General features: G+C 39.7%; 1 protein-coding gene across 2 annotated transcripts in view; it reads right to left on the bottom strand.

The window, feature by feature from the left end:
- grk4 (G protein-coupled receptor kinase 4) overlaps nucleotides 1-25,432 on the bottom strand; it is a 52,084-nt gene that overhangs the window by 2,254 nt on the left and 24,398 nt on the right. Inside the window, exons 3-15 of one of the 2 annotated variants that reach the window (XM_074684771.1) lie at nucleotides 20,176-20,288; nucleotides 19,045-19,122; nucleotides 18,349-18,449; nucleotides 9,818-9,910; nucleotides 9,389-9,452; nucleotides 9,066-9,206; nucleotides 5,715-5,905; nucleotides 3,592-3,629; nucleotides 3,023-3,112; nucleotides 2,673-2,881; nucleotides 1,452-1,589; nucleotides 605-742; nucleotides 129-260 (exon numbers count right to left, since the gene is read on the bottom strand). In XM_074684771.1, coding sequence (XP_074540872.1) covers nucleotides 129-260; nucleotides 605-742; nucleotides 1,452-1,589; nucleotides 2,673-2,881; nucleotides 3,023-3,112; nucleotides 3,592-3,629; nucleotides 5,715-5,905; nucleotides 9,066-9,206; nucleotides 9,389-9,452; nucleotides 9,818-9,910; nucleotides 18,349-18,449; nucleotides 19,045-19,122; nucleotides 20,176-20,288 — 1,526 coding nt within the window. Of the gene's footprint in view, nucleotides 1-82; nucleotides 261-604; nucleotides 743-1,451; nucleotides 1,590-2,672; nucleotides 2,882-3,022; nucleotides 3,113-3,591; nucleotides 3,630-5,714; nucleotides 5,906-9,065; nucleotides 9,207-9,388; nucleotides 9,453-9,817; nucleotides 9,911-18,348; nucleotides 18,450-19,044; nucleotides 19,123-20,175; nucleotides 20,289-25,432 lie in introns of both variants that reach the window. The other variant, XM_074684780.1, reaches the window with a different exon arrangement.

Here is a 25,432-nt window from a genome sequence, read left to right as displayed (position 1 = left end):
GGGATATTTTCAAAGGGGCTCAGGTTTGTTGAGTTTGAAAAAGGCCTGAAGGAAAGAAGGAAAGAAGGAAGTAAGGAAGTACCTTAGCCCCCACCCCCTCGGACAGTTGGAGGAGCACTAGCACTTGCCTCTCTTCTGAACAGGCGGTAGAAGAAGCCTCTCTTTGGTGGAGGATTGGGCCGGTTTACGTCCAGGTCTGAGCAAAGGGTCCCGTCAGTTTCGTAGACATTAATTTCCTTGAAGCACTCCATCTCAATCATCTGTGAGTATGAGAGAGAAGGTAATATGTGCCTGGATAAACATCATTTAACCACTTTCAGTGTGTAAGCGTGACATAAATCTACAACATGAGCATCCTTACAGGAAGCTGTGTTGGCATCGATTTGAAAGCAGGAGGCTTATAAAATTTTAAGAGCACCTCAACAACAACTTGACTGACACACGTAGAGCACACATTCACATTAAAAAAAGAAACTACAGTGCTGACATTTTCTGAATAAAAGGTATATTTTAGTTACACACACATTTCTAAGCCACCTCTACTGTACTGCATTACTGTGGGATCTTATGATGACATCATGTCAGGTGTCTGAGTCTGCAGTACCTCGTTCTGCCACGGGATGGAGACACTGCCTGTGACAAATTTGTGATAGAAGTCATCGTCTGTGGGGTCAAGGTTCACACCTTTGACAGTGGAGAACTGCTCGATGTCCAAAACATCTTTACAGTAAACAGCCCGAGGCTGAGAGACAGACAAAGGAAAAAGGTGAGTCGAACAGGACTAAGACAGCTCTGAAAAGTGCTTTTTATTTTGAAAGAGGTAATAATAAAGCAACAATAAACTGTGTTACAACATTGTTTTAATTACATGAAAAAATATCTTGATATGGTTTCTTTAGCGAGGCCTACTGACCTGATTAACCTAAAATAGAAACACAGCTTGCTCTTCTCTACACTACTGATTTAACCTCTTTGGTCGGTCACCCTCAATCAGCCCATTGATGCTAAAATGAAACATCCCTCTTTTCAGATTTGTTAGTGCAGGAAGAAATCTGTGAGAATGGAACATGAGAAGATCTAAAAATGTTTTGTGGTGAAACAATTTATCCAGGGTCACAAGTGTTCTTCATTACACTCTACTACTGCTTATGTTCACTCTCTTTCTTCTTCTTTAGTGCAACCATGATGCATCATTCTGCACAGCTTGGTGAAAAACCCATGACTCCACACAATGAGACTCAAATTAAACACCTGTCTTCAAACCTGCCCTCACTGGCTAATGTGATAACTAGCTTGCTATGCTGCTTTCTGTGCCATGTTCTTTACACGTTGCCCCCGTATGTGTTGTGCATTTCTTTTGTGTGTGTGTGTGTGTGTGTGTGTGTGTGTGTGTGTGTGTGTGTGTGTGTGTGTGTGTGTGTGTGTGTGTGTGTGTGTGTGCGTTTGCTTACATCAGGGCTAAAAGGAGGGTCCAACATGTTGGCCTCCAACCGTTTGAAGTTGATGTTTCTGAAGATGGGGTGCTGCTTGACCTCTATGGCCCCTCGACCCTGACAACCCAGTCGCTCCTTGGGGTCCTTCGCTAAAAGCTGATGTGCGGCAGGGAAGGAGTACAGAACAGGAGTATTTTAATGTAGCAACTCTGCCCAGACAGACAATAAGAGTGTTATGTTTTTAAAATATTTTTTAATAAATGAAACTTCTATTCAAGCCAGGTTTTTCATCACAATAACACTCAACCAAAGGGAGAATACTCCAGATCAACAGATCACAGACTGGTTAATACACATGAAAAGGTAGTCAAGGTGTATCCCTGTCAGAGTGCTGGTTAGCCTCATAGCTGTCTCCATGTGCTTCTGGGTAAAATAATAATAAACTAAAACTCTTGAAGGCTCAGGGAGTGGATAAGCACTGTTTTATTATTTGGCAACCAGTGAAAACTCCCTGTTGTCTGGCTCTGTTGTCACCCACAGTCTGATTGCGTTAACAACCAACACCTAAGCAGCTCTCACTTTTTCACCACTTCTCTCATTCTCTTCCTCTTTGTTTAGCCTGTCCTTGTGCAACACTGGTCTAATTTATGCAGAGGTTCAAAGCAGACTCTCACTTTCTGCTCTTGACAACTCAGATCAACTTGTCTATTTTGAGCCATCTCCACTCCCCCACCCCCAGGAGTCTTTGAATCTGCTGAACCTGGGGTCACAATGTTCCACCACGTCACATATCCAGTCCCCCCCCGTTCAGAGGCGAAACATGAAAACCACTGACCCAAAGAGAGAACTTTCCATGGGCTCATTCAAAAATGCGTGGTATTGTTTTTATAAACCAGCAAGAAAAGTCACGCTGTGTAAAACATGTTCAATCAAACAGTGATGTTTTTAAGTGGAACTTTGTTTTTTTATTTCATTGATTTATATTTTTTGCTAAAGATGATGATGATGACTGCTGACTTTATTTACTTTGGTGAAACATGTCAACTTATTAATGAGGAAGTATCACGTAAACACTAAAACTGATTTATCATTTAGTGATTTTTTTTCCCCATGTACATTCCCCTTACCTCATCCATGCCCTGATTTGCCACCAAAACGCCCCCTTTGACCTGTCACTCTTCAACAAACCTTAACTCAACCTCAAAGTTATCTCAGTCTGCACCAGCACCTCACTCTCACCTGTCTGCAGATGTTTTTTGCCTCCTCTGAGAACTTATCCGAGTATTCCTCCTGGTCCTCACGCACTCGTCTGTCCACCTCCTCCCGCTTGACACGCTCCTTGCGCTTGCGGAATGGGGACTGGCCTTGTATCATCTCAAAAATCAGGCAGCCCAGCCCCCACCAGTCAGGGCTGAAGGTGTAGCTCTCATTTTGGATCACTTCAGGAGCTGAGTGATAAGTAAAGAAGAAAAGGAGGGTATTTTAGTTAGGTGCAAAAAAAAAGGTCCAAGTTGTTTTCAGCAAAGAACCACAGAAAGCACTGACAACAAATCAAGCAGAAAGATCTTTACACGTGGATAAATTTTTACCCATGTATCCAACAGTGCCCACTCTCCCTCGTATCGTGTCTCCCTCAGGAATTTGAACAGCGAGGCCTAGATCTGAAATCCGGATGTGTCCTAAACAAGAGCCCAAGACCAATGAGATCAAAGTGTAAAACAATATATCTAACCTAACAATAAAATGCACACTTTCTTTTGCTTGATTGCACATTTCATAACAAAAAACAGGGTGTAAAGGTGGAGCCATTGTGCCCTGACAAAAGACGCACAACTCTAAATTGATCTGTAACGGTTTAACATTTAAGATACAATTTTAAGAAAATGTGAAACAGTTATTTGTTGAGATGAGATCACTAACAGAAAACAAATGATGTCTATCTCAAAGGGTTTTTATGTAAGTGACTTAAAAATGTAACAGATCCATGTCTGAGATACTTAAACCTGTTATATACTGCTAATATACAAATCCAAGGCCAACAGCCAAAGAACCAGTTAATAAAAAATAAGATGATTTTATCTGAGCAAAAAGTGCACCTGCATGGGCACAATCTGCCTTAAACTGAAAAATAAGAAAAATAATGATAACATAAACATACCACGGTCATCCAGGAGGATATTTTCAGGTTTCAGATCCCTGTGAGGAGAAAGAACACATTAAAAAGACTTTCTGTTAAAAATAAATATTATTTAAATGTTGGATTTGCAATTAAAAACCAGAAATGATCAATCAGAGAGATTTTTAGTCCTGACGGATTCATATTGTGTTTGCTGCTGACCAGTACCTTTCAGGTGATACTACATTTACACCCACACATACCTTGAACAAGCCTTGGTAGAGAATCTTTTATAAACCTTTTTTTTTACTAGTTTCTTTAATCCATAATTCCTTATACTGAATATGAGTTTTACATTGTTCTGCTTGGAAAGTTTGTCATTTGGGTAACTGTACGGATTAAATGAACACTTGTCTGTTCCTACTCTGATGGCATGAATTAAATTATCCTGAGCGGCATGTGATGAGACAACATCTGACAACATTTAACTTCTTTGTCTGATACAAACTTACACAAAGATCACCAAAAATGATGTCTACAAAGTTTTCTCTCACATACATGCAAGTGATCATAAAGGTGTGCATATATGGCCATGCCAGCTCTGTGTAGTTATGTGTGTCCTGAAAGAACATCTGTGTTAATGTTAGCATACTCTTTCTGTGTACTTATGTGTGTGACAGGTTCATGATGTAAAACCAGGACAGCATCACTCCAGCAGCAATTTATCATTTCTGACTGCTTCTGCACTCATTCCAGTGTTTCATAACAGCGAACCATATACTGTAAAAAAAAAAAAACAGTGAACAAGCTCAAAGATGCTGTGAGAAGGATCTGTTTTAGTTGCACTCCTTCGCCACCTTCTGGCACGGAGTCTCCGCACACTGTCGTAAATTACTTCTAGTAAGGCGTGTGTTTGTTTTGGAACTATATGTAGATCACTGTCTGTTTATATTTAGCGCAGCTGGCAGTTTGGTGCTCTAAGACAAGTCCATAATGTTAGTAAATCCTGGTTAGTTATGTCCTGCCAGTGGTTTACCAATCAGAGATAACGTAACCTCTTCATTTTATTGAAAGACTCAAATTTGAACAGACTACCGCAGAATAACTGCTGCATGTGGGTTGGAAGGGACATTATCACAGACAGTTTAGCCCCTGTGCTTGTTATAGGTCGACTCCTATGTTATAGCCCAAGCTAAAGGCTAATTAGCCTTTAAGGCTAATTAGCCTTTAGCAGAGAAAAACACAAATCTCTGTGTTTTATCTCTTCTCACTACTAAACTTTGTCAGTCTGTGTGGCGTTATCATAGAAACCTAGAAGTGCTGTAAATCAATCCGGTCCTGGTCGACCCGAACTGGAAGCTAAGAAGTAGCAATTTAAAATAACCTGTAACCAGCAATATTGGTGCTGATTTTCTCATTTTGAAGTGTGTATTACAATCAGGCATACATCGAGAAGGGAGACTTTTTTAGATCACTTTGAAACTCTTCGCAGCCCCCTAAAACATCTTTTTTGAGGTGGTTTATTCGTCCAGCTTTTTATTTGTAAAGATGTGGGGTATACCATCAGTTTTATAACATTACCTGTACTAAAATTTTAGATTTGTGACAAAGATGTTCATAATAAAACTCAAAACTAAAAAACCCAAAAGCTGAGATGTCCTGACTCTCAGTGTGTGGAAAGCTTCAAGATATCAGAGTTTATGTTGTCAATGATGCAAAATTGTTTGTTTCATTCAACTCTCACCAGCTCATTTCTGTCAGACTCCCAGTTAGTGAATTTAGACCCAGAGGAAAGTAAAACCGAGACAGGATAATCCAGTTCTGATAACATCCTCATTTTTCAACATTTTATGACCATTAAAGGCCCAAAACTGCAGTGCTGATGTTGTTTTTAAGAGTTTACAAAAAAGTCAGAGGATCTTTCCTTTAGGGACCAGGATTTCTATCCAGCTGTAGCCAAATTCAGAATTTTGTCCTGGGGCTTTAAACCTCACAATATTAATCCTCTGAGACAGTACATTCTTGGTCAGCTGTTATTCTGATGTGGTCTTAAGCTATTTTCAAAAAGATAACCCACTGACACTCATTATCATTATGTTATAAAACCCTAAATAAAATCTAATTTCTCACGAAACTGTCACCAGTTTCTAACACAGTTTCCTAACCTGTAGACAATCCTCTCTCGGTGCAGGTCCTCAAGGCCACAGCAGATTTCAGCAGCGTAGAAGATGGCCCTCTGCTCATCAAAACCGGAGTTGCCCATGTTATAGATGTGAAACTTTAGGTCACCGCCATTCATTATGGTCAACACCAGGCACAGCGCATCCTTGGTCTCATAGGCATAAGCTAGACTAACCTGGAGAGGGGGGTCAAATGTTGGGAGGTAAAAAACAGGGAGGTGAGGGACCAGTGGAGGAGCCGGTGAAAGGGGGAGGGGGAGGGGGAGGGCAATAGTGAGAGGCAGTGTGGTGAAATGAACATGATTGTTACATTCAGTCATGACCAAAATAATCATCCGTTATTTCAGATGGAACGTCTGGAATGAATGCAAAGGAAAACAAAGAGGGATGTTTCACAGATACAGAAAACCAGAAGCTTCTTCCCCACTAATGGTCACTGATCACATCATCTATCTCTCTTCTCTCCTGTCCCCCTCTGTGCACCCCCGCCCCTCGTAGGTCAGTGACACACAGGGTATGGAGTGTGTGCATGTGCTGCTGTGTGTGAGCAGGATGTTGCTGCCATCAGGAGGAATCACATCTGCTCCACACGACGCAGTCACTGACCACAACGGGATGGGAAAAAGTCTTATGGGCAGTGGGAACAGCTCGGTGGCACAGACAAGCAAACATTTGTTATAATTTATCTAAATAAACATGTGAGCTGGAGCGACCCACAGAGAATGCTGTGAAGCTCAGATCAGAAGAGGCCAGACTCAAGAAATCAGATTCTTTGGCCTCTCCTCACAGAGCACACAAGTTTGGAAATGCCTGTGCTCTTAGGAGAAGCAGGTTAATACATAGGCACATACACATGCACGCACATTGTCCTCATTTTTTTGTACATGATTACCATTTGGGTTTTCAACCTGCTTCTATAAACAACTCATAAACTGATTTTTATAGCTCTTATTTCAGATTATACCCACTAATTTCATTAATCCAAACGTAATGCTGAAATCAAGCTCATCTTCCCTAAATCACTTCCACCAGCGAGAGATTTCAGACTGACCCTGTGTCTCACACACACATGAGCCACCCACACACTCTGAAAATGGGGATGGATTATTGGTTAAAACACACTCTAGGCAAGGGGTACGTCTTAAATGATAGTATGATACACTGATCAAAACAGGTAAAGAAGAATAGCATGAGAGAGAAAAATGAGGGGTATGAGAGAGCACTTGACTCTTCTCCTTTTACTGCTGTTTGGTCAGAGTTGCTAGGCAACAGAGCTGCTCTCATAGGTAGAGAGGCACATGAAGAGTCATCGGTTCTGCCTGCAGCACAGAGAACAAGCTCTCTTTAAAACACACACACACACACACACACACACACACACACACACACACACACACACACACACACACACACACACACACACACACACACACACACACACACACACACACACACACACACGCACTCATACACACACACACATCACAAAGCATCATGTGCTAGTCCCAGGTGACCAAAGCTGCAGGTCCAGCCTCTGCATGAGTGTGCATGAGGTTGTGAGGTGTGTGTGTGTGTGTGTGTGTGTGTGTGTGTGTGTGTGTGTGTGTGTGTGTGTGTGTGTGTGTGTTGCGCACCCACAAATGCCCATACACAGCTCCTGCCTCAACACTTAAAACAAGGACACACAACACATAGCTATGGCTGCATCAAAACCCAATGATCAATTCATAGTACAACTGAAACACAGCCATTAGCTTCAGATGTGTAGGACAGCTCATGGTACTACACACACCCACTGGAATCAGAAATTAACATACAGATCATTGCAGCCTCACCGTGCTACACAAACGTTACAACACACTCTGCTGTGATTCTCTGCTCTTAGGAAAAATCCCTTTAAAATTTTTAGAAAAACACAGTAAAAGCCAAGATGTTTTTTTACACACTTGGATGAAATAAATATTGGATCCACATCTTGAGCTGTGATGATCGCTGATTTCAAATTTCCCAGGATTAAAATTCAAACATTTTACTTCTGCACAGCATGTAAGAAACTGAAATTCTGTGACTCTTTTTGAAGGGTTGAGTTTTGTCTTTAAAGCTTCAGCTTCAAGCTGGGGTTTGGACTGTTGTTTGATCAAATTAGATGAAAGCACTTTTAGAAAATTATACGTGTGTTCATCTCTAAACTTTCAGTTATTTCTTGAGTCACAAACATACAAGTTTAATGATTTCCTCCGCCAAGGCGGTTATGTTTTTGAGAGAGTTTGTCTGTGAACATCATAACTCAAAAAGTGACAAACAGATCCTGACGAAAATTTCAGGAAGTGTTCAAAATGGGATAAGGAAGGAGTGATTAAATTTTGGAGGTGATCCGAATCACTGTCTGGATCCAGGACTTTTTTAAGGATTCTTCATCATTGTGAGATAGGGCCGTTTACACCATATGTGTATATAACTCCACCATAAATGGTCTGATTGCTTTGCAAAACAATACAAGACAAGATCACCATAATTTCTGACAGATGTAAAAGTACAATCTAGATCCTGACAATATTCTGGATACTCAGATCTGGACTATGAAATATGTGCTGGGTCATCATAATTTTCAACACTGTCAGGAAACAATTTATCATCCAAACCTGCAACTAACACCAAATTGTAGCAGACAGTCTGCTGAAAGGGAGTATAACATTAAAGTAGGCTTGGTGGAGGTCTGCTCTTTCTGGGTGTTTTTCTAGTTTATTTTGAAATGATCTTCTTTATCACCAGCATTTCAGCAGCTTTAGCTGTGCAGAGCATTTTTAAGTTAACTCCCCAGGCAGTGAGGCTACAGCACAAAGAGTTATAAAAAGAGAAAAGTGGAGCAAAGTAGTTGTAGAGGAACATGTAAAACCTGTCAAAAGTGCAACCATCAGATATTTTAAAAATGCACAACAACAATTTTTAGAAGACATTCAAAAATGATTTAAGGTTTGCATCATGAGACAAATAAAATCAAATTTGACATGTTTGCACCAGCAAAAAAAGAACATCTGTTACCCAAATAAATTCAGATTTTTCTGGTTGTTGATGGCCAAATGAGCTGCCACTGGTTACTACCAACACCAGATTGTCAACTTGGCAGTGACATGATTCAACAAACAATCTGCTCTGTATAAAGTGTATTTTACAGCTGATTGATGCAAACACAAAATTTGATTTCATTTTCATGATTCATCTTGAGCTTCAACAAAACAGTTCAAACACACAGCACACATGCACAGTCATACATAAAGACAGACAACACAGGTATAATTCTTTTGAAAGATTGAATAAGAAAAAGGTAGTACTTACTACAAAACTACTGTTAACTTTTTCTAAAATGCGTTTTTCGTTTAGTGCCATTGCTTCACCTTTTCGCTTCTTCACTCGTTTCTTTTCCAGCTTTTTACAGGCGTACATCTTACCGGTGGCACGTACTTGGCAGGCACAAACCTGGAAAACAGGCAGCAGGAGAACATGATCACATACAAACATAGAAACACACATTAAAAATATGACTGCTATTTAAAGACGCTACAGTCGTGATACTGGCGCTATGGGAAAAAAATGACCACGATAACAAAGTAAACGCTCAGTCGTGTCAGTGTTTTTTTAATGATTGCGGTAAAACTCACCTCACCAAATCCACCTTTTCCTAGCACTCTATAATGTCTGAAGGTATTTTTGGTTACTGGTTGTCTGCAGAGATTGAAAGGGTAGAGAGAAATAACAAAGAAAGAGACAAAAGAAAATATTAAACAACTTGTAAAGGTCATGTTCATTTTTTAAAACATTTCATTATGCTAACAGAATCTCCAGCCATTCACTGACGAAGTTAGTTTAAGTGTGAGTATTCTTGTTAAATTCTCTAAATTTGTTTCAGTGTGTTAGAAGTTAAAAGGACATAATATGGTGTTCAGAGTGGACAAAGAAGTGCAAAGAATGATAAAACCAAAGTTAAAGAATGTATTTAAGATCACATGGGATGTTTCAGTGTTTAAAAAAGAAGTAGTTTGCATTTTTGCTTGCAAAGTGTGCAATATGTACATGTAGTGACTACCCACCTCTCCAACCATTTCCATTGCAGGAAGCGAGAGAAATACATGGACTCCTGGTAGGAGGAAAATGGAGCGCCACTTAAATAATCACGAACTGTTCTGTAAAAAGGAGGGAGGGAGGGAGAGGAGGATGGCAGAGAGTTAGAGGGCTGCTGATCATTTATTAACAAGAAGAAAAAAAAAGCTGTAACAACCTGTGTGTGTGTCAGCAGAAAGAAAAAAAAACACGTTTAAGATTTGTCTCCAAATCCTCCAGACAGACAAACAAACTTCTGACCTGCACATCTCCTAACCTTTATAATAACCATAAACACACACATTCTCTTTATCTGACTAAGCCTTGAGCCACAGATGTTTCATGTGTACGCCTGTGTATATCTGCATGCTTACACGTCTGTTTAGGCAATGACAGCTGTGTTTCGGTTCATAGCTGTCCTCAGGAGGAAGACGGAAAAAAACTGATACTCTTCTGCGAGAAATGTAATTTACATTTTAACAGAAACATTCCACTCAACAAAACCAGGAAACAGGGGATTTTGGGGAAACCGTATTTGACAAAGCGGAGGGTTGAACGGAAAAACTGAATGTCTACTAACCACACGCGTGAAAGCGAGTATGAGTCTGTCAGAGTCTGTTCTATTATATCATGTATCCTGACACACTCATCCAAAACAACATCTTCTTCTGCCTGAAGGCAGAGGACTCCGGTAACTGACACCCCATGACGATGCCCAAAAAGTTTCTGAGTCACGGCCTCATTGTCTCCAGACTTTACATCAGCTATCACTCCTCTGGGAGTGTAAAACACATGACTCTGTGACATGACCCTGCCAAGCTCTCTAATCAGTCTTCTCTTTCACTGCTTCTACAACAGATGCTGAATTGAACACCCCGTCCTCTTTGACATAAACTGAACAAACCAGGTTTTTAAGACCACAGGTCAACTGTAATGTTTTGGTTATTATACCGCCTCAAAGATCGGCTGTCCCTGCTGCAGGTGCTGTGAAGTGATAACATGTTCTGATAGAGGAAGAAGCCAGAGGAGAGAGTGAAACTGCAGGACCACAGTGATGGTGACAATCTTCTTCAGACAGACAATACAGACCAGGTATTCAACCTTGACTCAGAGGCAAGACTTTGACACTCCTGATTGCTTAAACAGCCACTTAAGATTTGGTAATGGATGAAGATGAAGACAGTGAACGTTTGCTCTCAAGAACTTTCAAGATCAACTGTATGTCCGTTTTCAGATTGGACATTTCAAGGTAAAGAAAATAGATATACCATGACTTAACTATAACTTGTTTAATGAAAAGTCAATTCATACACTTCCCAGCCCCCAAAAAAGTTGCCACCTGAATTTAACTAAGCTAACAGGTACGAGCCTCCTATTGAATAATCACTGCATGGACGATTATCTTTCAGCTGGCAACGAGTTGTTTAACCCCAACTGGTGCAATGAGTTGCTTCTCATTTTTTGACCAACCATGTGTAAAGACACATCCCATGGGCGTGGAAAAGATGTTAGTCTGTTTGAGAAGGGTCAAATCATTGGCATGCATCAAGCAGAGAAAACATCTAAGGAGATTGAAGAAACTACTAAAACTGGGTTAAGAATTGTCCAACACATTATTAAAAACTGGAAGAATAGTGGGGACCCATCGTCTTTCAGGAAGAAATGTGGCTGGAAAAAAATCCTGAGTGATTGTGACCGGCGATCACTTAAATGTTTGGTGAAATCAAATCAAAGAAAAACAACAGTAGTAAAAGTAAAAGCATTTCCACACACACAATGCAAAGGAAACTCGAGCGATTGGGCCTGAACAGCTGTGCAGCCTTCAGAAAACCAGCTTCAATTTGCTAGGGAGCATAAAGGTTGGACTCTGGAGCAATGGAAGAAGTTCATGTGGTCTGATGAGTCCAGATTGACCCTGTTCCAGAGTGATGGGCCATAAGGGTAAGAAGAGAGGCAGATGAAGTGATCACCCATCATGCCTAGAGCCTACTGTCCAAGCCTGTGGGGGCAGTGCTATGATCTGGGGTTGCTGCAGTTGGTCAGGTCTGGGTTCAGCAACAGTCTGCGCTCAATGAATGAGGTCAGCTGACTACCTGAAGATACTGAATGACCAGGTTAGTCCATCAATGGACTTTTTCTTCCCTGATGGCACGGCCATATTCAGAGATGACAATACCAGGATTCATCAGGCTCAGTTTGTGAAAGAGTGGTTCAGGGAGCATGAGACAACATTTTCACACATGGATTGACCACCACAGAGTCCAGACCTTAACCCCATTGAGGATCTTTGGGATGTGCTGGAGAAGGCTTTGCTCAGCGATCAGACTCTACCATCATCAATGAAGATATTGGTGAAAAATGAATACATCACTTAATGGAAATAAATCTTGTGACATTGCAGAAGCTTACCCAAACAACGCCAAAGCAAATGCATGTTGTAATCATAGCTAAAGGCCGTCCAACAAAATATTAGAGTGTGTGATTTTTTTTTTTTTATTTTGGCCAGGCAGTGTACATTCCAACAGTAATCAATGTACCATAAAAACAGGTCTTCACTTTAGGTAAACATTACAGACTGCAGAGAAAATAGACAAATTGAAAGGGGCCCACATGACTGAAAAACCATAAGAGCATTCAGGAGGAACCTGTTGTTGCTCCATTGACCAAGAGACTCAGCCAAAGGTCAGAGGTGAACACTAGAAATCATTAATTACCTGAAACATGCCTTTCACAAAGCTTGACCCGTTCTACAAGTCAATTTATGCCCTTTAGAAAAACATCTACCAGGTTTTTATTTTTATCAGATAATGGTGACAATTTTTTGTCTCTGCCTTTACACGCACACACACACACACACACACACACACACACACACACACACACACACACACACACACACACACACACACACACACACACACACACACACACACACACACACATACACACACACACACACACACACACACACACACACACACACACAATGATGTAAAATTCCTTCAAAATTTCTTTAGCTAATTGATTAAATATAATCATCTTTGCTCGTTGGCACCAGAATCAAATGTTGGTTTAACAGTCATTATTTTATCATCATTACTATTAAGGCCAATGCCTTTAAAAAATGTCTAAACTGTGACAAAGCCAGTTTGTTTCAGTTTTAGGAGTTAAAATATGGACCATGTCAGCGATGGGCTGAAACTGTGTAGTTCTTTTCAAAGATTAAAAAAGCCTTAAAATATAAGGTAATCAGTGAAAACACAAATAAAAAAGGAGTACAACAGATAACCTTTTTTGAACTGCTCATGTTCAGGGTAACTTGATATAAAGGATTCGTTGTACAGGAGAGGCAGAAATAAGCCTTGGGCCTCAGCCTGTTCCTTTTTGGTCTTGTTTTTTTGTGAATTCTTATTCTGTGAAATGAACCGCTGTGAACTTGTGCAATTGTGTTAGCTGTGTTATGTAAGATGACTACTCACACAAACTGTAGACTTTTGTTCTTTCAAAATTAATGACCAGAATAAAAAAAAAAAATCATTCATTCATTCATTCATTCAGAAATGCTGCCAACTTCTCAGCACATTGAGGATGAACTGAGGCGAAGCAGAAAACTGTTCTTGTAGTAGAAGAGCCCGGGTGCTTCGGCAGACTGAAAACATTTGGCACATCATGAAACAAACATTATAACAAAGGAGGCCCCGAACTGTTGAGCAACTGAAATCCTGAATCAGAAAAGAGTGGGACAACATTTTACTTTCAAAACTCCAGAGACTGACCTCTTCAGTTCCCAAACATGTGCAGAGTGTTGGTCAAGGAAGAGGCCATGCAACACATTGCTGAACACTCCCCTGTCCCAACTTTTAAAACATGTTGCTGGCATCAAACTCAATATTATGCCATTATTTTTCAGTTTTAGCAGTTATTTTTCCTTGGCACTGTTTTCAATAAAAAAAATGGGGTTTAAATGTTTTGACAAGTGTCGAACTCTGTTTTTATGACCACAGCATCCCAACCTTTCAGAAAGTGTGTGTGGCTGTATCTGCTGCTCACAGAAGCCTCAATGAACAAACTTGTCCTCTGCTGTCTCTGACCTCACAGAGGTTGGATCCAAATACATGCACATCAGGGCCAAATCCTTAGTATATGCCCTGGCCATTATCTATCCATCATTACCCAGCTTTCTAACTGATCTTACACGTGTGTGATATGCATGATTCTGATTGGTCAACTGGAATCAAGATGCCTTTGATGGTAGTTATTAATCCTTTAATGCCAAACACATCATATCTGATACATGAGTTTCAAAGACATCTATCTCGTCAACATGAGCAATAGTTTCTTTAAAACCTGTTCAATTTTTAATTTTTCACACACTTTTTTTTCAAGAAATTCACTGCTAATATCTATATTGTTACTAATTTTTTAAAATAAGTATTTTCAGCATTGAAAGAATGCATATTTACTCAAAACTTCACAGAAAAAGTTGTCAAGTGTGATATGAAAATGTATTATAAAAGATATAGCAGAGTTTTGGTGGACTTTTTTAAAATGGTCAATAAACATCTCAGATCAAAGAAAAATATAATTTTCTGGCTTTTTTTTGTGATGGGTCAGACTTTAGGGGGTTAACTTTTGCTAACATTACCAACACCAGAGACAGACTGATCACACATTGCATCATATCAAGCTGTGGTGATACTTTAGCATGTTTAGCTTTTGCCTGTCAACACTATAGACGGGGAGGTGAGGTAAAACCCGTTAGCTTTTAGCTAAGTTAGCTGGTTAGGAAGCTCAATTAGCTGGTAAACAATGTAGCTAAAAATGTTTTTGGTTAGCATACTAAGTGTGCAGGCCAAACAACATAGATAGTTTCATACTGAAGCCTTCTCAGCCAACCTTTGCTGTGTTAGCACAGACTTAAGGTCGCTACAGAGAAACTTAAACCATTAACAGTGGTAGTGATGGCAGCTTTTTACTCAACCACAGCAGGCAGATAAGAATACATCGCTGTGAAATGCTAGTTCCTGTTAAATGACTGGAACTATTTTTAAAAACTTTATTCGTAAATCGTTTCAAATTAATTAAATAATCTTTTGATTAGTCATACAGTCTTCATTCACAGCCATTACTTTGTTTTGGCCAACATGTTTGTATCTTAAGTGAGTAATTGGGTAATTAGCAGGATTATGTATGATTAACAAATAGTTATGGGATAAAGGACACTTTTTGTTTGGACAAAACAGTGGTTTAAGTCCTGTAACTATCCACTAAACACACATTATACTACATTATCTAAACCATGTTACTACTCGGGTGTAAGATCAACATACATTTCTAGTGTGTATCTGCAATCACTCAACAAACCGTGGCCTAAATGACAACATTTCCCAGCAGAGTCCTTCATCCATGCCCTCTTATCAGGTCATTTAAGTTCATCTGGTCTCAAAACTGCAAACTGTAAGAAACTGTCTCCAGAAAAGCAGGAGCCTAGCAGTGCTGGTCTTTGAGTCTACACTCAGACAGACACCACAGGGAGCAGAAGCAAACACAACTACAGTTTGACTTTTCTAACAGAAAGGAGGCTGAGCAGGCAGAGGACAAGAAAGAGGAGCAAAACCCAAACACTAACCTTTGTCGAGTCAACTTAGACAAAAGCTCAAGATACACTTGTAGTAGTGAAGGCCACGCTTCACTCTGAGTATGACATAACTCCATGTTCCACTGCAGCAGGAGAAAATCCATGAGTGAGCTAATACATTTTTTCTAGTGGGTGTGTGGTTCTGCCAAAAGTCACGTTTCACTTGTAGCACCATGTTTCTTTTCCTACAATCTTTCCCTCTGAGAAAAACAGAAAATTGGAAACAGCGCAGTCAGTTTTACACATCCACATAATTCCTTTACAGAAAATACAAATTCCACAATGGAAAATAAATAATAATAATAGTGGAAGGAATAATGACTCAAGTAGAAATCCCATTACAAAACATCTGAGCCGCTGCAGCTCCAAGTCCTCAGTAACACAACATGTGCCTGCGTTGCTGTGTGTGTGTTTACTCTCTTTCCATTTCTCCTCACTTTTCCCATTTCCACATTTTACTTTTCTTCTGTGGCTCTAGGTAGGTTTTCAGCCTGCCTTTCACTTTTCTCCTTGAATTTTTTTCCAGCCAAGTTGGCCTCTTTTACTGAAGAAGTTGCTTTGTTTTGAATGACATGAAGAGTTGGACTTTCATGAAACTTTTGATTCTTTTTGTCTTTTTTCTGCCTTTTGACTCCACAAGATGTGACGAAGCGTGAGAAGACCAACAGACTGACAAATGTGACGCAGAAACATAACAATTAGGACAATTAGTGAACACGACATCCTGGTTGATCCATGTCTGCCATAAAGACTGTAACAACACTGAAAAGTCTCAAATATTGCTGCTGACACATTCCAGTCAGCATGGTTGGTTTCCAAACCACAAGTTTAATTGTCATTATTTATTTATTCATTTATTAAATTACTTACAGCTCCTTCCAATGAATAAGCGATCAAGTCAAGTCTGTCGCTTGGTGGTCCACTTCTGATGCACATGTACCCAAAGGTGCTATCAACAGAGGTTAGGGTCACCCTGGCTGGTCTGCAGTCAAACAGACTTATGCATGACTTTAGTACACTGTTAATTACGTGATTACATTATCATTCTAACGATTTATTATTATATAATCAAATGTTTATCACATAACAGAAACCATTTGAGCTGCAATCATGACTGCAAATGATGGCCTGAGTTAGAATTTGAATGAAAGTTTGCTGATTTATCAAAAAGTATTTTGCCATTAGGCTCAAGGTCATGGAGGAGGAGCAGCAAAAACACATGAGTGGCTCAGCTAAAGGCATCTTTTGAGGCTTTGAGATAAACACAAGGCTTTGAAGCTGTTGTGCAAAAGGACAAGAACGTGATGGTAAAATGTAAAATGGGCCATTGCCAGAAACAAGTTTTCACTGCTGCAAACTTGACATCTAATCTTTTCAAGCATCTGCAAAGGCAACGTGCTAACACAAAGCTGGTGGCTAAAGACGTCCTCCAGGACCTGGATGACACTCAAAGTAAGAGCGTGAGGTGAGCACTAAGCGAACAGCCTGAGCCTGATTTTCAACAACAACAACAGGTACTGACAAGAGCAGAGATAAACAGGCCTGTAGCAGCATACCTCTTCATATTCAGTCACAGTGCAACTCAGGTGACTGAAACGGTGAGGAACCAAGTGAAGCAGGATTTTTTAAATAAGTAACTAGTTATGATTGATGCAGGGTGTGTAGGAGGCACAGAAGTTTATCAACACCTTTCAATATAATGTAAATATAATATCAAGTCATGCAGCTAAAATGACCTTTGCGTCCTGCTAATACTCACTGATTCATATCCTACACATAACAAGGGTCCTATAGATTGGTCAAAGGGTGAATTTCATCTATATATATATATATATATATATATATATATATATATATATATATATATATATATATATATATATAATTTTAATTTTTTTATTTTTTTATATGATTGTAAATTAATTCAAGCAGTAAGGAGTTAAAGGGACGGTCACATGAACACTTCTCTCTCAGCTAAACTAAAGGATGTTTGTGGCGTGATTGTTTTGGATCAGTTCAAGTGTACACTTCACAACACATCATGCATGAGACGTAAATCACCGGGCTAATGCAGAATTTATGTGGAAGTGTGTGTGTGTGTGTTTGTGTGCCAACGCAAAAATACGTATATATTTAGAGAAATAACCCCTGGTCTGTTTGCTTCTCCTGGCTCCAAGAGCAGCACCAGGGAACACCTGCAAGTGTGTGTGTGTGTGTGTGTGAGTGTGTGTAGTAGGGGGGACTTTATGTGTGAAAAAGAGAGATGGAAAGGGTTGGAGGTACAGAGAAAGAGAAATAGCAGGAGAAAGAGATGGAGGAAGAAAGGAGAGTAAAGGAAAGGTGGAAGAGACAGAGAACAAGAGAAAGAAAGCATAAAAGAGGAAAAGAGTTTGAGAGACTGTGTGTGTGTGTGTGTGTGTGTGTGTGTGTGTGTGTGTGTGTGTGTGTGTGTGTGTGTGTGTGTGTGTGTGTGTGTGTGTGTGTGTGTGTGTGTCTTGAACACTGAGGTTTCTGTTGTTTTCATGCCAGCCATCCGGATGCTCACTCAGCCTGTTGCTTTCATTCCCCTCCACCATGCATGTATTTGTGAGTCTGTGTATGTGTGTCTGTGTGTCTAATGCCGCGCTGCAGGTGCCAGCTGCCTCATCACAAGTGACAGGGTGCACGAGTCCAAACACTCTGGAAAGACACACTTTTCTGTAAGAACAGTATTCCTCTGGAGCCATCGCACTTTGATGTCCAGACTGCATCAAGTTAAGAAAAAGGAAACACAATCTCGACACACTTCAGACAAACAAGCATTTGTTTCATAGAGTGAGTCCGTTATACATCATGTCACAAAGAGTCAAAACAAACCAGATGTGTGGAGGGAGAGAAACTTACTTGGTGCAGTCATTGAAGAGCTCCTTACATGGACTTTGCTCCAGCCTCTCCCGACACCCAGCCACCACATCTTGGGGTATGTCTGGCAGATGAGCTGCCGACTTCGGGACAGAGGAGACACAAACGGTAAGGCAGGCAGGCGGACACACGGTGAGGATGGTGAATATAGCATCAGATTGTTGGGGCATTAAAAGATTATGAGTGTGCTGGGAATCCTTTGGTCAGGCTACAAACAAACATCAGAGGGAGCTCAGAGCACTGAGGAGGTGAGTCCAAACACCAGCTGTGACACTTTGTATCTACTCGATGGACTTCTTGGATTAAATTTAGGAGACTGGAGCTGTTTCATCTCTTGAACTTATACTAATTGTTTTTTTATCAATATGTATGCTATATTTCATTAAGAGTAGAAGTTCAGCAGCCATAACTTCACTTAACTCAAACGTCAATACATTTACCAAATCTGGTTCTAGTCTGGGGTCTTTACAGTTTTTATTGAACCATTTTTATTTTTGTGTATCTGAAATGATAGATCAAGTCATGCATCAATACAAGTTACAGTTTAGTGCCCTTAAAAAAGCTGTTTTAACCAGACAACTGTTAGATTTAACATGATCTGAAACCAATAACTGTAGTATCATGTGTCTAATCTTCCAAAACTGTTGTTGAGAAAGTGTTGTTGAGAGTGTGTCATACCCCGTTATTAAAGTATGTGTCTAATACATTCAGTCCACAGTCCCTCCTCTTCTCGTCAGGGGCTAGCTGGTACATGGCCTGTCAGAGAAGAAAACAAGTGTGAACAACAACAACACCAGCACAAGAAGCTGTTCTCACTTGGCCATCTTTGATATCTCTCCAAATAAGGTCAGAGAGAGGAACAGGCAGCGGGAGGCAGGCGAAGGTTGAGACAAGGCGAAGAGAGAGAAAAGGGTGAGGGGTTAATGAGGAACAAGATAGTGAAAGAAATTAAATTAGTGCAGTGCAGCAGAAAAACAGATGTAACTAGTGACAAAACCTTATCTTTGTGAAGCTGTCACACAGCCAACAGTGGTCACTTTCACTTTTAGGCCTGTACACTCCTCACCTCCTATGTCCCGGCTTGAGTTTGCACATATTATGCTCATTGCGTATTACCCAAAATGCTTTGCGTTGTGTGGTTAGTTGAAAAACAAGCTCCACAGGGAGGAATGGGGCTGAAACGTAACTACATATCTCAGCCGAAGCCTGATGTCGTCTGAGCCTAACAGCTCGCACTCACTGCCAAAACATTGTTGCTCGCTCCATGTAATGCAGTTTGTCAGTCCTCATGAGTAGATTTCAGCCCCAGTCTGCTGAACTACATGCCTGTGTTTGTAACTACAAAAGGCTGAAGTAGGCTCTTATAAATAGGCATGTTTCACTCCTGTTTTTCTTTCATGCATACCTCCTGTGGCGTAGACACAAGCCGGGGCTTGTGTTTGCCTGCTCACCCTGGGGACATGCCTCTGACGTGGGCTTGACTTCATGGAGGAGTGCATGGAGGAAGGGGGAGCGGGGGGGTCTATCTCCTACAGCTTGTCTAAGTCGCTAATCACCTCCTACGCCCACCCCACCCTCAACCCCATTGCATTGCCAAGAGCAGGACCAATCTCCAACTTTTCCATCTTGTTCCTCTCTCTGTGGGGTCTGATTACAGCGCGTGAATTAGAGGAGTTAGAGAAAGACAAATCTGATGTGAGAGACTGAGGCAAAGAAAAATTGGAGCCACGTAACAGAGAACAGATGAAAGGAGGACAGCTATAAATGACCAAACAGAACAGAGGGTTAAAGGATCATTTAAAGTCTTACCACAGCATCCATGAACTCGATGCAGCGTTTCAGCTCTGGCCTGGTATCACAGTACTGACGGAATAACAGCCGACCGATGGGCTGCTTCTCACATAGGCTGGTGTAGTCCCTCTCTGAGACCAGGAGACAAGGAGATAGACATCAAGAAGGTTGAAACACTTCGGCCTCAATCTGAAGGATGGTCTACGATTATACAAAGTCTTGTTTTAAAAAAAACACACAACTTGTCTTGTAATTGGGTCTTTCTGATTATAACTGATAAAAATCAACAGTTTGAGCGACTGGGGCCTACAAAAAATGTTAAAAACTAAACAATCCAAGGAGCTTAAATCCCATAAATGCATCTGATGCATCCACAGTAGCTGAAAGCATTCATAAATATTCAGAATGCTTCATTACAATGATTATCAAACAGCATACATTATTTTATTTTAATTTATGCTCTGTGATAAAAGGCCTATCACTTTATTAGCAAAGACAAAAATGAAATAAAAAAGCACTATTGATGATAGCCTTACTTATGGAAGGCATTAATGTAAAATTAAAAGTGCATTCATCTTTTTGAGTTTAAAACAGAAAACAATCAGTATCAATACTCAGAAAATTGGGAGAAATAATAACCGACAGATACACATAGGGGTGGGTACCGAATTAGGTACTTTTATAGGTACCAACCAAATTCTGCCAAAACTACTACTACTAATTACTGATTCATGTAAAATCAAAAGGTACCATGTTGAGGTACCTAAACGCATCCTTATGACTTTGAGGGACTGGAAGAGTAGGCAATTTTCCATGCTGGACATGAACACAGCATTGCAAGGGTTATATATATTGAAGACTAAATATGCTAATTTGAAAATTTTTTATACTTTATTATTAAACAAATCTATATTTAATTAATCAGGCCGATTATGCCTGTCACCTAGTAATCATTAATGTAGCCGATTATAAAATTTTTGCTCCGCGGAGATTCTGTGGTTCCTGCTCCTGTGTGTCTGTGTGTTGGGCTGCACACTGCCCGAGTGCCCGCCCCCTCCGTCCACCATTATCTAATTTGAGACTACAGAACGGCGTTTTAACATCGTGTTAGTTGCTTTTTTGTGAAATAAACAGAGATAAATGCTACTGTTAATTCACACGTCCACCATTATCTAATGTAAGACTATAATATGGTGTTTTACCGTAGTGTAAGTTGCTCATCATGTGTTTACAGTTTGACTTTTTTTTCTACTTACTGTGTTTACAGTTTGACTTGTTTATTTTTGTGTTTACAGCTTGTTCTTATTTATCAATGGTTTAAACTACAGTTCTTATGTTGACAGTTTTATAGTTAAAGTTCCTAGTTTTAATTTCATAGTGTTCTGTCTCTGTCTTGAATCATATGGGTATTATAATAACTTGTGTCCATATATATTATATATCCTGTGTATGTCAATGAATTTATTATATATATCAGCCGATATATCGGATATCAGCCAATATATTGGATATCGGCTTTTTTTTGCCCCCAGTATCATTATTGGCATTGGCCCTAAAAACCCCATATTGGTCAGGCTCTAATATTTATTACCACAGAAACACAAAAAAGTACCGGTACCGATTACCAGGTACCAGGCATTGGCACTGTATCGTTTCAAAAGTGAAAGGTACCCATCCCTAGATACACAAAGTTATCTATAACGTAGTGAATGATTAAAAATAAAAAAAACACAAAACAGAAATACAGAATGCTTATTTTTCTCAACAGTTTTGAAGCAACTTACTCATTTGAATATATTTATATGGTTGAAAAAATTTTCATATTTAGCTTGAGTTTAGCCTGACAATCACGTTTCATCATCCTTGAACAGGTGTTCACTTCCTCCAGATCTCTACATCTGTGACAAACCACATAAAGCTGCTACGCTGAGTGCTATAGGCTACTGAAGACAAAGGATTACACTTATAATTTTACAAACCTAAATGTAGTGAAATCAGCACTTTCATTAAGACACACACACACACACATACAATGTGCTAATGGCTGTTTTAGTACGGGTTAGAAAGGTCTAAGCCCTCAATTTGAAAGGAGCTATTGTATCATGCAGTTCCAGCCAGCCAGGCCCCAGCCTATTAGGACTAATGGTGTCCATTTGAGTCATATTTCCTCTGCCATGAAATGAGGAAGAAGACCCAGGACATTTTCCATCACTGGTTGACAGGACAAACATGTACACACACACACGCACACAAGATAAACATGCAAACAAAACAGGCCACACACATTCACGTACACATGTGTGCTTGAGAGCAGAGGAAGGGGAGGGATGCATGGGATGAACATTTCTGAGTGGTGACAGCTACAGGACAACCTCCAACAGTAAATCAAATCTTCACAACAGCCCTCCCAGCTGCTCTGTTTATTATACAGCATTCCCTCCAGCCCTGCAGCTCTGTGCTCCTCATTCAGACTGTCCACTCAGAAAACCAAAACCACAGAGTTTTCACGCTGGGGAGCTTACAGTAAAGTGCAGAGGTTAAATATTTGTATTGTTTTCTTTCATCTGCATGTTCTTTCAGAAAAACTCACTGAAAGATCTTTAAAATACACCATCTACTTTCATCTTTGCTCAACAAGTTCCCAGTGGCTTGCTTTGGTGTTTCCAGATCAGTTATGATCAGCTAATCCAGAAAAGCACTTCATAGCTGAAGCGATTCAAGAATGACAGCACAGCAAACTGTGTGAAGCACTTGGGTGTTGGGCTGGCTGGAAACTGCAGGCTAAAGGTCTTTGCACACTGAGTCTGTTATTTTCAAATGAATTTTTTGGATCAGTTATTCGAAAAAAAAAAAAAAAAAAAAAAAAGTCACGCACAGACACCTTGCGTACAGAATCCAATGCATTCATTTTTTCATTAATTGTAAAAATTCCCAGTACAAGAAAATCATCAAGCAGTGATCAAGCAATTGATCCTGAGCTGCATCAGTCAGTATGTTTAAGGTATGTGCGCAGGCGCACACGCACAGGCACACAAACACTGTCACATACATGTACACAGCTCTTCTGTATGTAAGCAAATGTAAAATTGTGATGTTGCAAGTAGCCTACAGCGTCTCTGAATGGTCAAACTACCCAGAAAACAAGCTGGGCGGATGTGAATAAGCGCAAAAAATTGAACCCAACCCCGAAAAATATTGATGGACAAAAGTTTTGGCATGAGTGTACGAATGTGATCAACTTAACATGGGATCGAATTTCTTCTGTAACGTGCGTCAATTTCGGACAAAAAAAAAAACGACTTGGTGTGCAAAGACCTCAACGCATGATACACTGAGGCGCCTGATACAATCTCCATAAAAACATCAATACCACAAAAAAACATTCCATGTTTGATAAGCTAAAAATAACATAATGCCCCCATCAGATAAAGAATAGGGTTGGTACGATCTTTGTTTTTAATGTAAGTTAAAGTGCTTGGTAACACTTTACTTTAGAGGTCCGTATATTTCATCACGCTTAGGTAATAACTAGACAAAGTATTTTCCTATTTCTTTGAAATTAGCACATAACTTCTTTAATGTCCAAATTTATTGTCGCAAGTCACAATTAGGTAACTGTTTTTTTCCAGTTTCTTTGAAATTTATTCCAAATTGCAAGGTAAGAAGGTGACAATGATCAAATTTATTTGAAATGAAATCACAACCCTCCACAAAATGTTTTTAGAAGTATCCCAACGTTTCTGCTGTTTTCCAGAGAAGCAGGTGATAAATAGATAATTAGCTCTTGAATACAGAAGTTAGGTTCATTGTTTCCTCTGATAATTACCTTTGAAATGTTCAGTGAATAATTCAATTTCCCAATAAGCAGTTGATAGTTAGATATTTGATATTTAATTTCATCAAGTTCTTTGGTACAGAGTTTGTTGATTTGCATAATTGAGATCACATGTAAAATAAAAAACCTTTATGATTAGGCCTATAATGTTTCACATGATACAACTGAAGGCTTCAGATGTGATATTCACCAAGAGTGGGGTTGTAAATTGACCTTACCTGATTGTGATAGACACTGTGAGTACAGGCGCACTTGCAAAACACAATCTGGCCAGATGTTATGTGCTAATTTTCACAAAATTCTCATAAAATTTCAGGGGGTTATTTCAAAGAAATAAGAATAAACTGTGTCTACTTATTACCTAAGTGCGATGAAATTTGTAGACCTCTGAAGTAAAGAGTTACCGAGTGCTTTATAAATGAAGTTTGATTTGATTTGGTTTGATGGAGTACTGATACAGTGAGTTAGACTGTACGGAAATTATTTCAGTACACCAAATTTGGCACCAGTGACACGAAAGCCTCATTGCATGAAGCAGAATAACTTTGTATTGTTCTATCACTATTTAGCCCTCGTACTCCATTAATCCAACCAGGAACAAGTTTGTGTTTAGATGTGTTCAGATACGAGTGTTGACTTCCTTTAAATCCACAGGAACCAAAAGACTACTCTTCACACATCCCTCATTTATACCATTTTCCCTTTTTGTTAACCCTCTCCTGCCCATAAGTCCACAGGTGAGTTTAAAGATATTTGGTTGAAGCTTCAGTTCAACGAAGAGCATCCTGATACAGTTCTATGACTCTTTTGAGTGAAAAGTTGTGTTGGTTTCTTTCCAATTGCCAGTTCAGCCTTTTCCTGATGCTGCACAACCTTTAGTTCAATTCTCTGATGAATCACAACGATGGTCACTCTCTGAGGTGACACACTCCTTATGTAATAAAAGCCACAGAAGCTATTGTGCAATTATTTTGAAAGGATACAATGAAGAAAGTGGCCTATTGAGTAACAGATGTGACTCCTAAATGAACCATGGGTCAACCGTGATGGCACCCAACATAATCTAAAAGTCTCGGTGTAGACTTTCTATGTGATCTTGAACAAAACTCACTTTTATCTATCTATATATTCATCCAGGACCAGATTGATTTACAGTAAGCACAAGTCCCTATGGCTATGGCACGCTGTCTGACAAAGTTTAACAGTGAGAAGAGAAATTTGTGTGTTCTTCTGCTGAAAATGATGTCTTGGATTTATTTGGTAGTGTTGGCGGACACTGGAGCTGTACTGGCATAAAGATAACGGACAGAAGAGCAGAAGAAAGCTGAATAGGTGGGACAATAACAAAACTCAAGATTCTTTGTAAAAAAGAAATCTTTTTTTTTCTAATTTAAATTCTTCATGTCAGTGTTTGTTTATGAACTGGATTGGAAAAAAGTT

This window comes from Halichoeres trimaculatus, unplaced genomic scaffold (assembly GCF_033239565.1).
Source record: "Halichoeres trimaculatus isolate MK-OKI-2021-1 unplaced genomic scaffold, fHalTri1.1 fHalTri1_scaffold_2, whole genome shotgun sequence".
NCBI classification, from domain to species: domain Eukaryota; kingdom Metazoa; phylum Chordata; class Actinopteri; order Labriformes; family Labridae; genus Halichoeres; species Halichoeres trimaculatus.
Note: the sequence above shows the minus strand (reverse complement) of the source record. Positions and strands in the feature narration are given on the sequence as shown.